Source organism: Hypanus sabinus, chromosome 16 (genome assembly GCF_030144855.1).
Source record: "Hypanus sabinus isolate sHypSab1 chromosome 16, sHypSab1.hap1, whole genome shotgun sequence".
In the NCBI taxonomy this organism is placed as follows: domain Eukaryota; kingdom Metazoa; phylum Chordata; class Chondrichthyes; order Myliobatiformes; family Dasyatidae; genus Hypanus; species Hypanus sabinus.
The window spans coordinates 81,714,932-81,738,552 of NC_082721.1; the positions used below are offsets into that span (position 1 = coordinate 81,714,932).

The window sequence follows — 23,621 nt, forward strand, 5'->3', positions numbered from 1 at the left end:
CTGAGCATTTACCCTAGCTAACAGAGGGCTGGGTTTCAATAACGGAATGCTTAGAAAGTTGAGGAGGTTATAGTGAAGGGTTGAAGGGTAGTGAAATTGACAACGATAAGCAAACTGGCAGGAAGGGATAGAGTAAGCAGACATAGGGACATACTTTCAATTTGTGTCAGAGAATGATAAAATAATAACAAGACAAAACTATAGACAAGAGAAAATCTGCAGATGACCTGTGGCTATTTAAATGCATGTCCATGAATTAACGGCATGATGCACCATCAATGATTCTCGGAGACGGGAGGTGAACAATAGGCTTTTATTAGCAGCAAAAGTGAGCACAGTATCTCGGAGACTGAGGGGGGGAGCAGTGCCTCCAATCGCCTTTACACAGGGGTCTGTGGGAGGAGCCACAGGAGCTGTCAGCAGAGGGGCGTGTCCAGACAGGTATACATAGTTCACCACATTCACCCCCCCCCCCCCATTTTAAAAGAGAGTCCCCATGGGGCTAAGTTTCTTACAAGTATATTTACAGGTTAAGTCTATCAGGCGGTCGAGTCTGTCACTGCGATCTACGTAGCACCGGCTGTGATTGCACCGGTGACAGTGCTTGTGCTGGCTCCGGCCTGACTTGAGGTGCCAGCCCGTTAGGCATCAGTAATCCCTCATGCGTGTGCCAGGCGCCCGTTATGGGAGTGTCGTGAGGAGTCTGTGTAGGGCTTGGTGTGCGTGGTGTCTCGTGGATATATACATCGGTGGGTACGGGGTTCATAGTCACCGTGGAGCGTTTGGGGTAGGGGTCTGGTGCTCCTGCGGGCGCCAGGTCGCGGACAGAGACCGTGTCCTCCCGCCCATCAGGTAAGACCACGTAGGCATACTGGGGGTTCGCATGAAGTAGGTGAACCCTCTCGACCATCGGGGAGTATTTATTGCTCCTCGCATGTTTCCGGAGCAGCACTGGCCCTGGGCACGTCAGCCAAGCCGGTAGGGTGGTCCCAGTGGCAGACTTCCTGAGAAAAGAAAAGAGTCGCTCATGAGGGGTGGCATTGGTGGACGTGCATAACAGGGAGCAGATGGAGTGGAGCGCCTCGGGGAGGACCTCCTGCCAACGAGAGACCGGCAATCCCTTTGACCTAAGGGCTAAGAGTGTGGCCTTCCACACAGTGACATTCTCCCTCTCCACTTGTCCATTCCCCCGGGGATTATAGCTCGTGGTCTGACTAATAGCAATGCCCCTAGCCAGCAGGTACTGGCGCAGCTCGTCACTCATAAAGGAGGACCCTCTATCACTGTGGACATAGCAGGGATACCCGAACAGAGTGAAGAGCTGGCGCAGGGCTTTTATGATGGACGTGGCAGTGGTGTCGGGGCAGGGGATGGCAAAGGGGAACCGTGAGTACTCGTCGATAACATTGAGAAAATAGACATTGCGGTCAGTGGAGGGAAGGGGGCCCTTAAAGTCGACACTCAGTCGCTCAAAGGGACGGGTGGCCTGATAAGTTGTGCCTTTTCAGGACGGTAGAAGTGCGGTTTGCACTCAGTGCAGACTTGACAGTCCCTGGTCATCGTCCTGACTTCCTCAAGGGAGTAAGGCAGGTTCCGGGCTTTCACGAAATGGTAAAGTCAGGTGACCCCTGGGTGGCAAAGATCTGCTTGGAGGGCGTATAGCCAGTCGAGCTGTGCGCTGGCACATGCTCCCCGGGATAGGGCATCAGAGGGTTTATTGAGCCTTCCAGGCCGGTACAGGATGTCATAGTTGTAGGTGGAGAGTTCTATTCTCCACCGCAAAATTTTATCATTTTTGATTTTGCCCCACTGTTGGTTGCTAAACATGAACGCAACTGAGTGCTGGTCGGTTAGCAAGGTGAACTTTTTGCCGGTGAGATAGTGCCTCCAGTGCCTAATAGCTTCCACTATGGCCTGGGCTTCTTTCTCCACCGCGGAGTGCCGAATTTCAGAGCCTTGAAGGGTACGAGAAAAGAATGCTACTGGCCTGCCTGCCTGATTGAGGGTAGCAGTAAGCGCGAAGTCAGAGACATCACACTCTACTTGGAAGGGAATGTCTCGTCCACCACATGCATCGTTGCTTTGGCAATGTCCCCTTTAATGTGGTTGAAGGCCGCATGGGCCTCAGCTGAGAGGGGAAATGCAGTGGACTTGACCAGGGGGCGGGCCTTGTCTGCGTAGTGAGGGACCCATTGGGCGTAATAGGAAAAGAAGCCCAGCCACTGTTTGAGGGCTCTGAGGGTGGTGGGAAGAGGGAGTTCAAACAGGGGGCACATACGGTCAGGGTCAGGGCCAATGACCCCATTCTCCACGACATACCCAAGGATAGCGAGTTGGGTGGTTCCAAACACACACTAGTCCCTGTTATAGGTGAGGTTCAGGGCTTTGGCCGCTTGGAAAAATCGTTAGAGGCTGGTGTCGTGATCCTGCCAGTCGTGACCGCAGATGGTGATGTTATCCAGATATGGGAACGTGGCCTTCAGTTGGCACTGGTCCACCATCCGGTCCATTTCCCTCTGGAAAACAGAGACACCATTCGTGACACCGAAGGGGACGCGCAGGAAGTGATAGAGCCTGCCGCCCACCTCAAAGGCGGTGTAGGGGCGGTCCTCCGGGCAGATTGGGAGCTGATGGTAAGCGGATTTCAGGTCTATGGTCAAGTACACCTTGTACTGAGCTATCTGGTTGACCAAATCCACGATGCGGGGTAGGGGGTACACGTCAAGCTGCGTGAATCTATTGATGGTCTGGCTGTAGTCCACAAACGTCCTATTTTTCTGCCCGGTCCGAACAACGAGCACCTGGGCCCTCCAAGGACTTGTGCTTGGCTCAATGATCCCCTCCCTGAGCAGCCGCTGCACCTCCAACTGAATGAAGGCCCTGTCCCCCGCGCTGTACCTCCTGCTTTTAGTTGCCACAGGTTTATAGTCGGGGGTCAGGTTGGCCAGCAACGGTGGGGGAGGGATCTTGAGGGTGGAGAGGCTGCAAGTGGTGTCAGTAGTGCGGCTGTTGGCATGGTGTTGGGTGGGATGTGCGGGTCGGTGTATGTGTGTGTGTGGGGTCAGTAGCGGGGTATATGACGAAGTCCCACAGAACTGAGGATTTCTGACAGTGATTGGTGGGAGGGGCCCGTCATTCTCCATTGTCACACTTTACAGGTGGCTCTGGAAGTCGAGGCCCAATAGCACAGGGGCACACAGTTGAGGCATGACCAGTAACGCAAAGTCCCGATATTCTATGCCCTGCACCACCAATGTCGCTACATGATCCCCCCGGATGTCTGTGGAATACGATCCAGAAGCCATGGTGACCCTCTGGCTTACCGGCCGTGTCATGAGTCCGCAGCGTTGCACTGTGTCCGGGTCAATAAAACTCTCAGTGCTGCCTGTGTCAAACAGGCAGCTAGTCCTGTGCCCCTCCACCAGGATGTCCATCATTGACCTTGCAAGCTGGTGTGGGGCGCCTTGGTCGAGGGTCACAGAGGCCAGAGTTGAATCGCCGTCTTGGTGCCTGGTAAGCACCCGTGGGTCGGAGGTGGGGCAAGTTGGTGCCGACAAAGATGGCCGCCCCCATGCCTCGCACGCAGCGCAGTCCGACCCCACTTGTGGTTCAGACATACAGACCTTGGCGAAGTGGCTCTTCTTGCCGCAGCTGGAGCAGGTAGCCTCTCCGGCTGGGCAGCGTTTTCTGGGGTGCTTTTTGAGTCTGCAGAAGTAACACTGTGCGGACTTGCGACTGGCAGCAGCTGTGGACAAATCGCCAGCAGGTTGCGGGGAATTCACAGACTCGCCACTGGCAGCAGCCGAGGTTGATTCGCCAGCGGGTTGCAAGGTCTGCAGCGTCCATGAAGTTGGTGGGAGATCGCGTGCCTGGACAGCGTCAGCGTTGTGCAGAACGGCCTCCAGCGTGTCGGCCAGCTTGATCGCCGAATGTAAGGTAAGATCGGCTTGTTCCAGCGGCCGCTGGCACACGTACACTGACCTGATCCCCGTAACGAAGACGTCTCTTACTAGCAGCTCCACATGCTGTTCTGCCGTCAGTCCCCTGCAGTTGCAGGCCCGCACGAGTGTCTGTAGGGCCAGGACAAACTCAGCGCTTGACTCTCTGGCCCGCTGCCGCCGTGTCACTAAGCGATGTCTTGTGTAGACGATGTTCACCGGCCACTGGTATTGTCTTTTAAGGGCATCCATCACACCCTGGTAGTCCGTTTGGTCTCTGATCATGGAGTAGACCCTTGCACTGACTCTGGAGAGGAGAACCCTGTGCATCGTGGCAGGGTCGGTCACATGAATCTCCTCCAGGTATGATTTGAAGCATGCTAGCCAGAGTTTGAAAACGTTGCCAGCTTCCTGGGATTGAGGGTCGAGATCCAATCTGTCGGGTTATAAAATGCTTTCCATGTTTTAAAATTGCTGCTAATAAAATTGATGCACCATCAATAACTCTTGGAGACGGGAGGTGAACGATTGGCTTTTATTTGCAGCAAAAGGGAGCATGGCATCTCGGAGACTGAGGGAGGAGCAGTGCCTCCAATTGCCTTTATACAGGGGTCTGTAGGAGGAGCCACAGGAGCTGTCAGCAGAGGTGCTTGTCCAGACAGGTATACGTAGTTTACCACATGGCACAAAGAAAATTAAACGGGTACAACCAAGAAATCATTAGAGAGACACACAAGAGATTGCAAATGCTGGAACTGCAGCAAGACACGAAAAGCTGGAGGAACTCAACAGATCAGGAAGCATCTATGGAGGACAATGGACTGTCAATATTTCAGCCTGTGACTCTTCACCTGGACTGGAAAGAAAGTGAGGAGATATCCAGAGATTAGAGAGAGAGCTAACCAGTTATTGCAAGCTGACCAAGTCTGGGAACTAAGTATTTCAGAATAGTTAATGTTTTAAAGAGAAAAGAAAAATTAAAAATTAAAAATTGAGATAAAGGCATATATAAGCTGGGAAAATTACATATAATTAGTTTGCAGTGGAGGTAAGAATCAGCAACAGACAGAAAACATTGGAAGGAGATCATAAACACAAGGAAATATTTAGATGCTGGAAATCCAAAGCAACTCACACAAAATGCTGGAGGAACTCAGCAGGCCAGGCAGCATCTATGGAAAAAAGTAACAGTCAACCTTCAGCAGGTTTGGGCCGAGGCATCGACTATACTCTTTTCCATAGGTGCTGCCTGGCCTGCTGAGCTCCCCCAGCATTTTATGTGTGTTGCTTGGATTTCCAGCATCTGCAGATTCTCTTGTCAATGTTTGACACTCCCTGTTAACATTGCCCAACTAGTTGGGTGATTGTCAAGATTCTTCCCCATAAAGTAAATCTGACTGGCTCCCAGAAATCCTCAAAAAATACATTGGGTATTAGAATTCCTGAATCTTATGTTGGCTTAGGATCGTGGAACATTGCATTTGTTGAGTATGGAAGCTGAGGAATTGAAATGGAGGACTGGGATTATGGATTTTGTGTTCAAAATGTGTACTGTAGACAGAAGGCAAGATTCAAAGGTATGTATTACACAGGAGACAGAGTTCACGGAGCCAAACGGTAAGACCATATGATCAAAAGACCAGAATCGAATCAGAATCAGGTTTATCATCACCGGCATATGTCATGAAATTTGTTAACTTAGTGGCAGCAGTACATTGCAATATGTACATGATAAATATAGAAAAAGATAAATCAATTACAGTAAGTATATATAAAATAATTAAATTTAAAATAGTGCAAAAACAGAAAAATAGGGAGGTAGTATTCATGTCCACTTAGGAATCGGATGGTGGGGGAAGAAGCTGTTCCTGAGTCATTGAGTGTGTGCCTTCAGGCTTCTGTACCTCCTTCACAAAGCTAACAATGAGAAGCAGGTATGTCCTAAGTAATGGGGGTCCTTAATAATTGACGCCACCTTTCTGATGCACTGATCAATGAAGATATCTTGGATACTATGGAGGCTATTACCCATGATGGAGCTGACTAATTTTACAACTTTCTGGAGTTTCCTACAATCCTGTGCACTAGTGCACCCTTCCGCCCCCCGCATACTAGAGGTGATGCAGTCTGTCAGAATGCTCTCCACAGTACATCTGTAGAAGTTTTCATGTGTTTTAGGTGACAAGTCAAATCTTTTCAAACTCCTAATGAAGTATAGCCACTGTCTTGCCTTCTTTATGTAACCCCGTGGGTCGCCTCAGGCTCGCTCAGCTCATTCTCGTCTAGGGGGAGCAGCCTTCGGCCCCGCCAAACTGGGTAATCCGCTGGTGTGGATGCTGTGTGATGTCCCTGCCTCGCCCAAAAACAGACAGTACACCATAAGCAATTAAATTAGTACAATTTATAAAGGTTACTATAACTGTGATTAATAATGATACAGTATATATGAAGAGAAAAAATAAAAAAAAAGGTGCCAAACTTATCAAAGTCCAAACCACTTCGTGCACAACCGTTGGAGCTCAATTACTGAAGTCTTCTGGCCTCCATTCAATCCCCTCCGAACTCCTCGACTCACAGCTCGGGACCCTCCGAGTGGTCAACCAAGCAAATCTAGCTTCATCCTCCCCTCCTCGGAGTACCTCTTGGCCTCGGACACCTGTTTGGGGTCCGTTCCTCCAACTTACAGCATTGCGTCCTCGCTCTCGACCCCCTCGCGCCGATTGGCCAAAAGCCCATCAACAAAAGCTTACAGACTCAGAAGAAAGAACATTAATCCCCATTTGGTTTACGAAGGAATACAATTCTCCCAGCACTCTCTCGCAACAAAGAAACATTCCTGCTTTTAACAAAACAAAGAAACCCTTTCCCAACAGTAACAAAGAAAAAAAAAGAAACCCCCTTTACACTCTCCCCCAACCAAATAAAAGTCATGTCCTCATGAATATTAAATAACTCGCCACCTTTCTTGCCAACACACCGTAACCCAAGCACAAACAGTGACACCTCCTCCCCACACAGTAAACCTCATGCCCTGTTCCTCAGGCGCTACTTAGGCCAACTATCTGGGAGTTCCCTAACCCTTCTGAGACCTCTGTACCCCCTCACCTAAACCCTTCAGGCTCGGACACAACTGGGGATACCTTGGGCCCACTACCAACTCCTCTCTCAATCTCTCACTCATGCCCCACACTGCACACAGCTAACCCTTCCCGCTACACCTGACTCAATGGGAGAAGGGCCAAAGGTCTCTTCCTCAATCGAGGGAAAGTCAGCAAAAGGCAGCATGTACCACACATCCAGCACATTATCCATCGAATCTGTATTCTTCCTCATTTCTGCCATCAGTAGCTGCTGTTTGATCTTCTCCAAACGGAAACACGTGGCCTGCACTGCTCCTGCAATCTCTTCAGCCTTCTGTTCAGTATTCACTGCACTTCTCTCCAGCTTTTTCTTCCTCATGACTTCTTCCAGATCAACTTTCAGGTTTTGCACTTCATTTGAACTGTCGATGGTCATCTTCAGGTTCCCTTCAAGCTTCCGCTTCTCTCTTCTGAGATTTGTCTGTAATTTCTTCACCTCCGCAAACTCCCCTCTGCAGGTTCTCAGTTTGCTATTGCCCTCAGTCAGACAACTTTCTTCATTCTCTCCAACTTGTAAATCTTCTGAATGATTCCAGATCACTTTCTCCAGTCTCTCCGTCTTCATTTCAAACTTGATTCTGTAGAGACTGTCACTCATGAGCTGCGACCTTCGCCAGCCCTGGCACGTGTCCAGAAAACACTTTAACTCTGTAATTCTCAGCCGCTCCTGCAACGACCTCACTTCATATTCTCCTGAGGCAAGTCCAAATACCAAAAGATCATCCACATACACCAAAACTCCAAACGCCTCCACATCCCCTATGGTCTTCCACCTGCCCAGCAGGAAGGTTGCAAGGGCTCCAGATATGCCCTGTGGCATCTTTTCGGACCGAAGACTCCTAGGGAATTTATAACGGCCGTCTTCTCCTTGTCGGCCCCACTCATCGGGATCTGGCAACATCCACTCCTCAGATCCAGCACCTTAAACCACTTCGCACTACTCAGACAGGCCATCACCTCTTCGGCCCTCAGGGCCATATTCTGGTCACTGACAGTGCGCCTCTTCAACGCAATATAATCCACACACACGCTGCCTACGTCTTCCATGGCTGTAGGGGCCAGTCGCCGCAACCTCTCTCTCTCCGAGGTGTCTTCAGCAGTCAACTCCCCTCCCTCGTGGTATTTCGCAGCATCCACTAAGAGGGTCTCACTCTCAGATACTTCCCCCAGGCCGTACCACCACTGGCTCGTTTGAATTCGGTATCAGCCCAATGCTGCCACACACATCCGCACAAGCAGCTCGAAACTCTGGGTGCATCGACAATGCCTCCAAACAACGCTCACCCGCCTCCTCCGGGCAGGCCCCCAAGCGCACCAGCAGGATATTGGTTCTCTCTAGAACAGAAACGCTGCCCGTCTCAACAAGGTCTGGACACATCAGCATTAATGATTCACGAACCTCAGTCTCCTCCACATTTGCCTCTAGGTACTCCATTTTTACTGACCAACAACAGTCGTCTGGATAATCCCCGGCACTGGTACCCCAAATCTCCAGTGTCCTCAATGTCGTTAAGGGTAAATGCTTCCAATAACAGTTATAAAACAAACTGTACAGCAACTTAACCGGCGCCCCGGTGCCGAGGATGGCTTTAACTTGACTTCCATCCATCCGTAACAACACCTGTGCGCGTGGCCCCTCTAACCCTTCAGGAATAGGGTCTGCTCCTTTCGGGAGTTCCTTGGTACATTGCTGGGAACATGCTCCCCAGAGATCCCAAGCCGTTCCCCCACTGGGCCTCCTCTAAGTTTCCCGACACCTCTCGAATCAACGGAACAACTGATCCCCTTGGCACCACAAGCAATTTATCTGCCCCCCTAGGCAAAAAGGGATACCCTAAAAACTTCCCACCAATCTCCTGCCACGTATATGATAAGCCCCCCAGCTGTGGCATTTGACTTCCAGTCAAACCACACGCATTTTCCCACACTTTCCCAGAACTGGCAGCTGTCACTTTGAGGTAATTGCGCCCGACAGTTCTAACAAAGTCACCAGCCCGCCTACTCAAACTTTCAACCCGTCCCTGTCGCTTTCCCTCAGCCAAGCACTGCCACTCATGCAACAACTGAGGGGTCCGCTCCGCCCCTTTAGGGTTGGACATTATTCCAACAACCGAGCGGAGCCCACCACCGCTGAAACATCCCAACCTGTCACTCCTCACTCTCCAAACAGTACGGGCAACCCATGGTCCCACCACCATTTCGTCAGCACTAGTCGGAACTCGAACAACGACCTCCAGGCTACCAACAGCAGCCACCCCACCCAACACTCACGCAGCGATAACCAGCAATCGCACACCCACAAAGGCACACCAGCTCTTCGCCGCAGACACAATTTAAAGAGGGTGATCACACAGCTTCCACAGAAATCAATCCCGGACGAGCCCCCACAATGTAACCCCCTGGGTCGCCTCAGGCTCGCTCAGCTCGTTCTCGTCTAGGGGGAGCAGCCTTCGGCCCCGCCAAACTGGGTAATCCGCTGGTGTGGATGCTGTGTGATGTCCCCGCTTCGCCCAAAAATAGACAGTACACCATATGCGATTAAATGAGTACAATTTATAAAGGTTACTAAAACTAAGTGATTAATAATGATACAGTATATATGAAGAGAAAAAAAATAAAGAAAAGGCGCCAAACTTATCAAAGTCCAAACCACTTCGTGCACAACCGTTGCAGCTCAATTACTGAAGTCTTCCGGCCACCATCCGATCCCCTCCGAACTCCTCGACTCGCAGCTTGGGACCCTCCGAGTGGTCAACCAAGCACATCTAGCTTCATCCTCCCCTCCTCGGAGTACCTCCGGGCCTCAGACCCCCGCTTGGGGTCCGCTCCTCGCCCAGCTTACAGCATTGCGTCCTCTCTCTCGACCCCCTCGCGCCGATCTGCCCAAAAGCCCGTCAACAAAAGCTTACAGACTCAGAAGAAAGAACATTAATCCCCATTTGGTTTACGAAGGAATACAATTCTCCCAGCACTCTCTCCCAACAAAGAAACTTTCCTGCTTTTAACAAAACAAAGAAACCCTTTCCTAGCAGTAACAAAGAAAAAAGAAGAAACCCCCTTTACATTTAAACCTGGATCGATATGTTGGGACCAGGTCAGATCCCCAGAGATCTTGACACCCAGGAACTTGAAATTGCTTACTCTAACCACATCTGATCCCTGTGTGAGGAGTGGTTCATGTTCCCTCGTCTTACCCTTCCTGATGTCCATAATCAGCTCTTTGGTCTTACTGACGCTGAGTGCCAGGTCGTTGGAATAGAAATAAGCCATACAGCTGAATTATTATACCTCTGAACTCCATTATCCTGCCTTCTCCCTGTAACCTTTGACACCTTACTAATTGAGAACCTATCCACCTCTGCTTTAAATACACCCAATGACTTGATTTCCACAGCCATCTGTGGCAATGAATTCCACAGACTCCCCACCCTCTGGTGAAAGAAATTCCTCCTCATCTGTGTTCTAAAGGGACATATTCTGAGGCTGTGTCCTCTGGTCGGAGACTCTCCCACTGTAGGAAACTCCTCTCTATGTCCACTCTATTGAGGTCTTTCAATATTCAGTAGGTTTCGAGATCCCTCTTCATTCTTTCAAACTACAGCAAGTACAGGCCCAGAACCATCAAACACTAATCTTACGATAACTCTTTCATTTCCAGGATCATCTCATGAGCCTCCTCCAGACCCATTCCAATGCCAGCGCATTCTTTCTTGGACAAGGGACCCAGAACTGGTCACAATATTGCAAGAGTGGTCTTCCCAAATCTGTCAGCAACACATTTCTAAAAATTCATTTATGTGATGTGGGTCCCACCAGCTAAGCCAGCATTTATTGCCCATCTCTAGTTGCCCTTGAGAAGGTGGTGATGAGCTGCCTTCCTGAACCGCTGCAATCCCTGAGGTGTAGGTACACCCACAGTGCTGTTAGGGAGGGAATTCTATGATTTTGACTCAGTGTCAATGAAGGAACAGCGAAATGTTTCCAAGTCAGGATGGGGAGTGACCCGGAGGGGTATTTCCAAGTGGTGCTGTTCCCAGGTATCTGCTGCTCTCGTCCTTCTAGATGGTGGAGGCCGTGGGTCTGGAAGGTGCTGCCTTAGGAACTTCGGTGCATTGTTGCAGTGCATCTTGAGGATGGTACACACTGCTGCAACTGTTCATCACCATGGAAGGACTGGATGCTGGTGGAAGGGGTACCAATCAATTGGACTGCCTTGATGGTGTCAAGCTTCTGGAGTGTTGATGGAGCTGCACTCATCCAGGTGAGTGGTGAGTATTCCATTGAACTCCTGACCTGAGCCTTGTAGATGGTGGACAGGCTTTGGGGAGTCAGGAGGTGAGTTATGCACCTCAGGGTTCCTAGCCTTTGACCTGCTCTGGTAGCCGTGGTGTTTAAATGGCTAGACCAGTTCAGTTTCCTGTCAACAGTAACCCCCAGGATGTTGATCGTAGGGGATTCAGTGATAGTGATGCCACTGAATGTCAAGGGACGGTGTAAGAGCCTCTCTTGTTCGGGATGGTCATTGCCTGGCACTTGTGTGGCTGGAATGCTACTTGCCCCTTCTCAGCCCAAGCCTGGATATTGTCCAAGTCCTGCTGCGTTTATTCACATTCATGTACAAGCACAGTAACCAAACTTTGTTGTATCTTTTCCATTTTCACTGACCACAGTAAGCAAATACATACACTGACCTAATCTGATGTGAACTGTCTTCCCATATATCTTTTCATTTATTTGCCATTAATTTTCCCTCATCAATTATCCTGTCTGCAGTCCTATTTTTTGGTGCACTCTTATGCTGGTACATTCTGTCCATTCCTGAGACATGCTGACTGTCACTGTCCCTCAGTATTTCAGTTTCTGTATGCATACCATCCCAACCGCTCAACAGATGACGCCATTGCCATTACCCTCCACCTGGCCCTAACCCACCTGAACATAAAAGACACATACGTTCGGATGCTGTTCATAGACTTCAGTTCAGCGTTCAATACAATTATCCCTCAGAAACTGATTGGAAAGCTGAGCCTATTGGGCCTGAACACCTCTCTCTGCAACTGGATCCTAGACTTCCTGACTGGGAGACCTCAGTCAGTCCGGATCGGGAGCAGCATCTCCAACACCATCACACTGAGCTGGGGACCCCCCCAGGGCTGTGTGCTCAGTCCACTGCTGTTCACTTTGCTGACCCATGACTGTGCTGCAACACACAGCTCAAACCACATCATCAAGTTCGCCGATGACACAACTATGGTGGATCTCATCAGCAAGAATGATGAGTCAGCATACAGAGAGAAGGTGTAGCGGCTAACAGATTGGTGCAGAGCCAACAACCCGTCTCTGAATGTGAACAAAACAAAAGAGATGGTTGTTGACTTCAGGAGAGCACGGAGTGACCACTCCCCGCTGAACAACAACGGCTCCTTGGTAGAGATCGTTAAGAGGACCAAATTTCTTGGTGTTCACCTGGTGGAGAATCTCAGCTGGTCCCTCAACACCAGCTCCATAGCAAAGAAAGTCCAGCAGAGTCTGTACTTTCTGCGAAGGCTGAGGAAAGTCCATCTCCCAGCCCCCATCCTCATCACATTCTACAGGGGTTGTATTGAGAGCATCCTGAGCAGCTGCATCACTGCCTGGTTCAGAAATTGCACCATCTCGGTTTGCAAGAGCCTGCAGCGGATAGTGAGGTCAGCTGAGAAGATCATCAGGGTCTCTCTTCCGCCATCATGGACATTTACACTACACACTGCATCTGTAAAGCAAACAGTATGATGAAGGACCCCACGCACCCCTCATACAAACTCTTCTCCCTCCTGCTGTCTGGGAAAAGGCACCAAAAAATTGGAGGTCTCATGACTGTACTATGTAACAGTTTCTTTCCCCCAAGCTATCAGACTCCTCAAAACCCAGAGCCTGGACTGACATCTTACTGCCCTATTGACTTGTTTATTATTTATTGTAATGCCTGCACTGTTTTGTGCACTTTATGCAGTCCTGGGTAGGTCTGTAGTCTAGTGTAGTTGTTTTTTTTTCTGCTGTGTTGTTTTTTATGTAGTTCAGTCTAGTTTTTTGTACTGTGTCATGTAACACCATGGTCCTGAAAAACATTGTCTCATTTTTACTATGTACTGTACATAGCAGTTATGGTCAAAATGACAATAAAAGTTTTGACTTGACTTGACTTCCTGCCTGAATTTCTCCTCACTCGAACCCCATCCTTTTGTTCTCAACAACACCAAAAAATGCTGGAGGAACTCAGCAGACCAGGCAACATCTGTGGAAAAGAGTACAGTCGACGTTTTGGGCCGAAACATCAGTTGTACTCTTTTCCACAGATGCTGCCTGACCTGGTGAGTTCCTCCAGCACTTTGTGTGTGCTGCCTGGATTTCCAGCATCAGCAGGTTTTCTCTCTTCTGTTCTCAGCTCAGCTTTGCTCTTCTTATACCCTTGCAGTTCCTCCCTTGCCAAAACAACGTATGTCTCTCCAACAGCTTGAGCAATCATCCTTGTGAAGCGCAACCCACCTGGGTTATAGAGGTCCCCTTTTGCCCACTAAAGCACTCCTCTGCTATCTCTCCATCTCATCTCCCTCACCTTCCTATGTTGCTGCCACATACCACCGATAGCAAACTGGAGATTACTACCTTTGGGTTTTTGCTTTTTAATCCCTTTCCTACCCTAAGCTCTGCCTGAAGGACCTCATTCCTCTTGCTACCTATGTCATTGATACCGATATGAACCACAGCCAATCATCATCTCACTTCATGGTGCACATTAGCTGTCCAATGACATCCTTCACCCTGGCACTGTGGAGGTAACTTGCCATCCAGAATAATGGGCACATTAATTCTAACTAATCAAACTTTTATTCCAATACAGTTCTCCCTCCAGACCTGTGCAGCCACACTCCCGAATCTAGCTGCCATCACCTCCAACAGTTTCCAGAGGGGAAGATTTATTAGGAGCAAGATTAGCGCAGGGACTCCTGCACCGACTGCCGACCTCGGCTAGTTTGGCTGGTGAATGCCCATTCTGTCTCTGCCTGTCCACCATTCAGCTGCAGTGAGACTACCTCCCCAAACCTGCTGTTTACAAAGATCTCAACCTCATATATGCACCACAGTAAATATAAACCACAGGGCCCAGTCTGCTGTACTTACAGACACTCCGTGCCAGAAATTAATGTGGCTTTCCCATGAAACCCACTTGTCAAATCCGTCCTAATTATCAAACTGTGTAGTCTGCAGACTACTGTGCAGCAACCACCTTGTGGCTTCTGAGTCTCACTTTTTAAACTTAACAGCAGCGTCAGCTGAATCAGCTAACTGTGCAGTCTCATTTTAAAGGGTTTAAGATATACAAACTTGAAGAGTACCTCTAAGAAATATTTTGTATAACATGATATGACATTGTATGAGTCTCATTTTATGATTATACACAAGCACTACAGTACAAACAACTAGAAGGAGCCCATAGGAACTGTGCTGACACTTGTTGAAAGACGGGAAATGACTGTCAAGTTTTGTTGAGATGCAGGATTCTGTATTCACCTCCTGCACTTCAATGTTCTAACAGCAGAAAAAACAGAAGCCAGATTGGCCATTTGGCCCTTCATGCCTGCTCTGCCTTTTAATGATTATCACTAATCTTTTAATCCAGAGCCTCTTTCCTGTACTGACTCCATATGCTTTGCTCTCCTGACTATTGAAGAGCCCACCGATTTCTGTCTGGAACATACTCAGTGACCGAGCCCTAGCAAATCTCATTTCCCTTTCTAAACAGTTTCTTTATTGTGCTTTACGGAAATCTGAAATTTTCTCAAATTCATTCTTCCTGTTCTTTTTGACAACATTAAAAGCCTTTTCATCAGATCCACCGGGCTTTTGTGTTTAAAAGAGACAAAGTTATATTTAACTATTATTAAAATATTAAATGTGATCCACTGCTCATTCAGTGTCACACCTTTCAGTTTCCCAGTGCACCCAGTGCAATGTATTGTATGATTTAGTTTGTTTTAGACTTAACACTGTGGTTTCAGATTAAACTAAATCACTTGTAATATTCACAAAAAATTGCCATATTATTCTGTACCTTAACTCAGTTCATGTCCTGTCTCCATAACTACAAGCTAAGAGCTAGTCTCCTTTATTCTATCATTGCTCTTATTAAACGGCAGAGCAGGCTCGAAGGGCCAAATAGTCTATCTTCTGTCTCCTATATTCTAACACAGCTCTCCCATGTCCTGTTCTCCAGTATGGCTCACACGCTAACCCTAACCCACATGGGTCACTCTTCATTCTGTAAAGTAAACAAATGCCAGAAGGAAACAAAATTGTGTGTAGCCATCTGCTTGACTCTGTCCTTTCTGAGATTAATTTTCCTGTGGACTCAGCAAATCTATAGAGTATCTATAGATAACAGGATCAATGAGTGATCAACCAGAGTGACAAAAACAAACTGTGCAAATGCAAAAATAAATAAATAGCAATAAATAACAAGATAAGGAGCCCTTAAAGTCAGATCATTGGCTGTGGGAACATCTCAGTAGACGAGTGTAGTTATCCTCTTAGTTCTAGAGTCTGATGGCTGAGGGTTAATAACTATTCTTGAACCTGGTGGTACGAGTCCTGAGGCACTTGCACCTTCTACCTGAAGGCAACAGCAAGGAAAGAGCATTACCGGGGTGGTGGGGGTCTCTGATGATGGACACTGCTTTCCTACGACAGCGTTTCATGTAGGCGTGCTTAATGGTTGGGGTTAACATTTACCCATAATGTTAGTTTTCAGCCGCAGAGAACTTGGGAGAGGTACAGGACAAAGGGAATATTAATAGGATGGGGCCAAATAGGTCCACAGGGGAACAGTAAGAGTAGCAATGATGCATATTTTGCACTTTTTCCTCTGTACTTAGACCAAATAACAATGGGCTGATAGAAAGGGTTGATTATCTGAAGCTAGAAAATTCAGTCTTAAGTCTGGAAGGCTACAACGTGCCCAGATGAAAGATGAAGTGTCATTCCTCAAGCTTACACTTGACCTCATTGTATGAAACTCTGTCTTTCCCAATGTCAAACTTATGGGTTAATGATCACAAGCAGAAATCTCTCTGGATATGGACTGGCAATTTTGCTGAACTCTTTTTTAAAGGGCTTCTTGGCGGGTTTGGGGAACCAGAGAAATTTCAATTCCTCAGAGAAGTGTGACAAATGTCATCACTTCCCGAAGGTCCATGTTATTGTGCATCTGGCAGTGAAATTGTACATTTTTCTTGGTAAAGTGAACACTAAAGGGCTTCTTGTCCACAAAGCATGAGGACCTACAATGGACACCATAAAACAGGCGCAATATAAGGATGAGTCTGTAGAGTCAAAGAGTTACGAGGAATCCTTGGATCTGTGGAGATTAATTGAAAAGATGACATTTTCAAAGCCACAGTTTTGGAATACGGAATATTCTCATGCTGATGTGTTGGACCTTCCTGAAGCAAATCGTAAGGGTCACCAGTGAAATCAAGGGCAGAATCATAGAGACTTTGGCAAATCAAACAAAATCAAAGATTTATTACAGCAAACTATCAAGAGCTCCAGCAAACTATACAGAATCTTAACAAACTGAAATCGCTCTTGATACACAGAAGAACTCAGTCTCAGTTTCACACGACAAGGAACTGCAATAGCTGAACAAAGAGGGGTTGGCACATCCTCCTGAGATATGTGCAGGAGCATGTAGGAATTCATGACCAATGAGACAACATTGGTGTCCAAATGAAGCGAAAATCCCCAAATGACTACAATACAAGACATTGAAAGTCCTGTGCTAATTCAATTACCCCAAACTGAATAAAAGTGATAAATACAAAGAGAATTTAACAATCCCCATGGTCCCAAATGAGAATCCCGCAACACAAAGTGAAACCCAGAGCCAGTCCAAAGACAAACAGTTTGACATAAAAAGTAAACAATCCAAGGAACACTGCAAACTCACAAGGTGACACCAAGAAAATACAATCCACATGCTAACAGGCAAAAAAAATCTCTTTAAAAAAAAAACGACCTCTGGTTGTGACATAAATAGTTAGCATAATACAGCCACTTTTAATTAAAGATTTACTTTCATGTTATCTCAAAAGGGCATTTGTTAAATGTCATTTTACTTGTTGGCTTTAATCTTATTTTTATCTTGGGTACATGGATCAGTTATCAATTTCTCTTTCCTACTGAACAACAGAATGACATTTTGCTCAGTCATAACACAAATGTCACAAAGCAGCAACACTGAACAAGTGATAAAGACCTAGGGTTGAATATAGCTACCCAATACATTCAGTACTGAGATTTTCTTGCAGCTTGCTCTTCACATCTCCCGAAATACTGCTGCAAACTAAGGAAGTTTAGGAGTGGAACTGTACCCCAGAGAGGGTCAAACCTTTGGAAGAGAGAACTGCATCCCAGGAAGAGACCGCACTTTCAAGAGAGGGAACTGTAGCTCAGAGAGAGTAAACACCTCAGGATCAATTTTCTGAGAGGTACCAACCCTCATAGATCATTCATTGCTCCCCCTTTGAAGGTATGTAATTAAAAATTGGGCACCCAATTAATTTAAAAATCCTTTTGTTAAGCCTGAAATGTTGATAATAATATGATTGCACTACTAAGTAGAGCAGATGTCAAAATATTACAGCAAAGCTAGGGAGTTTGAACAAGTTGTCAGAGTTCACAATAGGAGTCACAGACCCTCATCTGCACTCCAACGGTATCTGAAAGGGAAAGGGCTATATAGAGTGGTTCTGCAGAGATAATATGAAGTCTAAAACCAGAGGCCATGGCCTCAGAATACAGGGTACAGAGATGAGGAGGAATTTCTTCAGCCAGACGGAGCGAATCTGTGCAATTCATTGCCACAGACAGCTGTGGAGGCCAGGAAGCCAAGTTATTGGATTTATTTAAAGTGAAGGTTGGTAAGGTTCCTGATTAGTCAGGGCATCAAAAGGAGACAGGAAATTGGGGTTGAGAAGAATAATATATCGGCCATGATGGAATAACGGAGCAGACTCAATAGCCAAAAGACCTTCTACTTCTCCTTTACCGTGTGGTTGTATGGATGCATTTCTGTTCTCATGTTGAATCTTAAAACTCTAGGGCATCTGTCAACCGAGCAGATTCTGCCAACTTTTCCTCACTGGACCAGCAGTGCCTACCTCCAGTAAACAGTAAACAGCAGTGCGAAAGAGTTCAGAGTTGTATCCTGTGTCCTACATGTGAGAGAGGAAAATGTCTGTGTGTGTGTGTGAATGTGAGTGTACATTTATGTCTGTGTGTGTGTGAATGTGAGTGTACGTTTATGTCTCTGTGTGTGTTTGTTTGTGTGAGTCTGTGTGTGTTTGTGTCTGTATGCTTGTGTGTGAGTCTGTGTGTGTGTGTGTGTTTGTGTGTATGAGCCTGTGTATGTTTGTGTGTGTGAATGTATATGCTTGTATGTGGATGTTTCTGTGTGTATATGTTTGTGTGTAAGTCTGTGCCTGTGTGTATGTGTGTGAATGTGTGTACGTGATTGTGTGTGTTTGTGTGTGTGACTGTGTATGTTTGCATGTGCGTGTGTCAGAATGTGTGTGTATGTTTGTGAGTGTGTGACTGTGTATGTGTATGACTCTGTATTTGCGTGTTTGTGAGTGAGTGTGTGTGTGACTGTGTATTTGTGTGTGAGAATGTTTGTATGTTTGTGAGTGTGTGTGAGAATGTGTGTATATTTGTGAGTGTGTGTGTGAGAATGTGTGTATGTTTGTTACTGTGTGTATGTGAGTGTGTGTTTGAGTTTGTATGAGAATGTGTGTATATTTGTGAGTGTGTGTGAGAATGTGTGTATGTTTGTCAGTGTGTGTATATTTGTGAGTGTGTGTGTGAGAATGTGTGTATGTTAGTTACTGTGTGTATGCGAGTGTGTGTTTGAGTTTGTGTGTGTGTGTGTGTGTGTGTGTGTGTGTGACTTCCCCAAGCTCTCTCTCCATCCTAATGTTTTTTGAAAGTTCCAGCACATGCACTTTCTTAACATTGACACATTAACCTCACTTTCAAGGTCCCTCTCACTGGTGAGTACTGAAGCAAAATATTTATTAAGGATCTCTCCTACTTCCTATGAGACCAGGCCCATTCTTTCTCTTTTATTCCTGATTGACCTTACCCTCACTCTAGTTATCCCTGATCGACCCTACCCTCACTCGTTCCCCTCCTGCTCTTCAGTTGCATGTTGAACGCCTTGGTTTTTCATTAGTTCTACTTGCTAAACTTTATTATGTCCTCTTCTAGCTCTCCTGTCCTTTCTTAAGCTCATTCCTGGCTACCTTATAACTCTCAACATTCCTGTCTAATCTTTCTTCCACTTAACTAGATGTTCCAGATCTCTCAACAACCATGGCTCTTTCATCCTTCCCCTGCCTCAATGAGACAGACCTATCCAGAACCCCAAGCAAGTTTCTCTGAACAACCTCCACGCTTCCATTTTGCTTTTCCCCTGAGATTGAACTGGATCACACACCGCCTTTTGCTTGCTGGCTATCAGTTGCTTGCTGCCTATCAGTTGCTTCCTGTATGCTTGTTGCTCACTCCCTGTCAGTCACCAACACCTGATAAGCTTTAAGTGACTTGGGCGCCAGTCTGCTTCTGCACTGACCACTCCTTGCAGAGTTGTGGTGGACTCGCAGACATTGGGATTTCTGGGGACATCAGGTTGATTGTCAGGGATAAGAGGAGAATGAACCGCCCAGAAAGCCTAAATAACTACTGATTCCATCAACTGGTCAATGGCCAATAAGGTGAACTCACTGCCTGTTCTCACTCACCATCTGTCAGTTTGTAGCTCTCTGCCTGTTCTCACTCATCATCTGTCAGCTTGTAGCCCATTGCCTGTTCTCACTCATCATCTGTCAGCTCGTAACTCACTGCCTGTTCCCCTACTCACCATCTGTCAGCTCGTAGCTCTCTGCCTGTTCTCACTCACCGTCTGTCAGCTTGTAGATCACTGCCTGTTCCCCTACTCATCATCTGTCAGCTTGTAGCCCATTGCCTGTTCTCACTCACCATCTGTCAGCTTGTAGCTCACTGCCTGATCCCCCACTCACCATCTGTCAGTTCGTAACTCACTGCCTGTTCCCCCACTCACCATCTGTCAGTTCGTAGCTCACTGCCTGTTCCCCCACTCACCATCTGTCAGTTCGTAGCTCACTGCCTGTTCCCCCACTCACCATCTGTCAGTTCGCAGCTCACTGCCTGTTCTCACTCACCGTCTGTCAGCTTGTAGCTCACTGCCTGTTCCCCCAATCACCATCTGTCAGCTCGTAGCTCACTGCCTGTTCTCACTCATCATCTGTCAGTTCGTAACTCACTGCCTGTTCTCACTCATCATCTGTCAGTTCGTAACTCACTGCCTGTTCTCACTCACCGTCTGTCAGCTTGTAGCTCACTGCCTGTTCCCCCACTCACCATCTGTCAGTTCGTAGCTCACTGCCTGTTCCCCCACTCACCATCTGTCAGTTCGTAGCTCACTGCCTGTTCCCCCACTCACCATCTGTCAGTTCGCAGCTCACTGCCTGTTCTCACTCACCGTCTGTCAGCTTGTAGCTCACTGCCTGTTCCCCCAATCACCATCTGTCAGCTCGTAGCTCACTGCCTGTTCTCACTCATCATCTGTCAGTTCGTAACTCACTGCCTGTTCTCACTCATCATCTGTCAGTTCGTAACTCACTGCCTGTTCTCACTCACCGTCTGTCAGCTTGTAGCTCACTGCCTGTTCCCCCACTCACCATCTGTCAGCTTGTAGCCCATTGCCTGTTCTCACTCACCATCTGTCAGTTTGTAACTCACTGCCTGGTCTCACTCATCATCTGTCAGCTCATAGCTCACTGCCTGTTCCCCTACTCATTATCTGTCAGCTTGTAGCTCACTGCCTGTTCTCACTCATCATCTGTCAGCTTGTAGCTCACTGCCTCTTCTCACTCACCATCTGTCAGCTCGTAACTCACTACCTGGTCTCACTCAACGTCTGTCAGCTCGTAACTTACTGCCTGTTCCCCCACTCACCATCTGTCAGCTTGTAGCTCACTGCCTGGTCTCACTCACCGTCTGTCAGCTCGTAACTTACTGCCTGTTCCCCCACTCACCATCTGTCAGTTCGTAGCTCACTGCCTGTTCCCTACACACTATCTGTCAGCTCGTAGCTCACTGCCTGTTCCCCCACTCATCATCTGTCAGCTTGTAGATCACTGCCTGTTCTCACTCACCATCTGTCAGCTCGTAGCCCACTGTTTGTCCTCTGTCAGTTACTCATTGTCTGATACAGCAATAGATCATATGAAATCAGGTCATTCTCTCCCCCTTGTCTATACCAAAGGGATGGCCTATCTCTGCCCCTATGTCTGAAGGTCCTATGCCCATCTGAGCCAGTCCTACTTGCCCATATTTCTCAAAGCCTTCCTTATCAAACACTAATGCAAGTGACTTTTAAATGTTGTTATTATACCTGCCTCAGCCATTACCTCTGACGTTCATTCCATACATACACTACTCTCTGACCCCTTTTGAATCTTTCCTGTCAAATTAACCCATGCTCTCTAGTTTTTGATTCCCTTTACATGGGAAACAAACTAACCTCCCACACTGAATCAGTCATTTGCTGCCAATTAGTAGCTCTCTGCCTGAATTCCTCCCACTGCTTGTCCCATCCCTCCCTACCCACTGTCCAACCCCCACTCACTGGCCATCCCCTGCTCCCTGCCCATCCACCCACTCATTGCCCATCCACCTGCTCCCTGCCCACCCCCCCGCTCATTGGCCATCCCCCCCCCCGCTCAGTGGCCATCCCCCGCTCACTGCCCTTCCACCCACTCACTGCCCATCCACCTGCTCACTGCCCAAACCCCACTCACTGTCCATCCACCCACTCACTGCCCAAACCCCACTCACTGTCCATCCACCCACTCACTGCCCAACCCCCCGCTCCCTGCCCATCCACCCACTCACTGCCCAACCCCCCGCTCCCTGCCCTTCCACCCACTCATTGCCCATCCACCTGCTCCCTGCCCACCCCCCCCCCCGCTCAGTGGCCATCCCCCGCTCGCTGCCCAAACCCCACTCACTGCCCAAACCCCACTCACTGCCCATCCACCCGCTCACTGTCCATCCACCCGCTCACTGCCCATCCACCCGCTCACTGCCCAAACCCCGCTCACTGCCCATCCACCCACTCACTGCCCATCCACCCACTCACTGCCCAAACCCCGCTCACTGCCCATCCACCCACTCACTGCCCATCCACCCGCTCACTGCCCATCCACCCACTCACTGCCCATCCACCCACTCACTGCCCAAACCCCACTCACTGCCCATCCACCCGCTCACTGCCCAAACCCCACTCACTGCCCAAACCCCGCTCACTGCCCAAACCCCGCTCACTGGCCATCCACCCACTCACTGCCCATCCACCCACTCACTGCCCAAACCCCACTCACTGCCCATCCACCCACTCACTGCCCATCCACCCACTCACTGCCCACCCCCCCGCTCACTGCCCAAACCCCACTCACTGCCCATCCACCCACTCACTGCCCATCCACCCGCTCACTGCCCAAACCCCGCTCACTGCCCATCCACCCACTCACTGCCCATCCACCCACTCACTGCCCACCCCCCCGCTCACTGCCCATCCACCCGCTCACTGCCCAAACCCCACTCACTGCCCAAACCCCGCTCACTGCCCACCCCCCCGCTCACTGCCCATCCACCCGCTCACTGCCCAAACCCCACTCACTGCCCATCCACCCGCTCACTGCCCAAACCCCACTCACTGCCCAAACCCCGCTCACTGCCCATCCACCCACTCACTGCCCATCCACCCACTCACTGCCCAAACCCCACTCACTGCCCAAACCCCACTCACTGCCCAAACCCCGCTCACTGCCCAAACCCCACTCACTGCCCAAACCCCGCTCACTGCCCACCCCCCCGCTCACTGCCCATCCACCCGCTCACTGCCCAAACCCCACTCACTGCCCATCCACCCACTCACTGCCCATCCACCCGCTCACTGCCCAAACCCCACTCACTGCCCAAACCCCGCTCACTGCCCATCCACCCACTCACTGCCCATCCACCCACTCACTGCCCAAACCCCACTCACTGCCCAAACCCCACTCACTGCCCAAACCCCGCTCACTGCCCAAACCCCACTCACTGCCCAAACCCCGCTCACTGCCCCTCCACCCACTCACTGCCCATCCACCCGCTCACTGCCCAAACCCCACTCACTGCCCAAACCCCACTCACTGCCCATCCACCCGCTCACTGCCCAAACCCCACTCACTGCCCAAACCCCACTCACTGCCCATCCACCCGCTCACTGCCCAAACCCCACTCACTGCCCAAACCCCACTCACTGCCCATCCACCCGCTCACTGCCCATCCACCCGCTCACTGCCCAAACCCCACTCACTGCCCAAACCCCGCTCACTGCCCATCCACCCACTCACTGCCCATCCACCCACTCACTGCCCAT

General features: G+C 48.9%; 1 protein-coding gene across 1 annotated transcript in view; it reads right to left on the reverse strand.

Annotated features, from left to right (window-relative positions):
* Positions 1 to 1,494: 1,494 nt before the first annotated feature.
* Positions 1,495 to 23,621, reverse strand: part of LOC132406494 (uncharacterized) — a 148,108-nt gene continuing 125,981 nt past the window's right edge. The window contains exon 6 of the mRNA XM_059992248.1: positions 1,495 to 4,794. Within this exon, the coding sequence (XP_059848231.1) occupies positions 3,153 to 4,268 (1,116 nt within the window). The 5' untranslated portion in view covers positions 4,269 to 4,794 and the 3' untranslated portion in view covers positions 1,495 to 3,152. The remainder of the gene's footprint in view (positions 4,795 to 23,621) is intronic.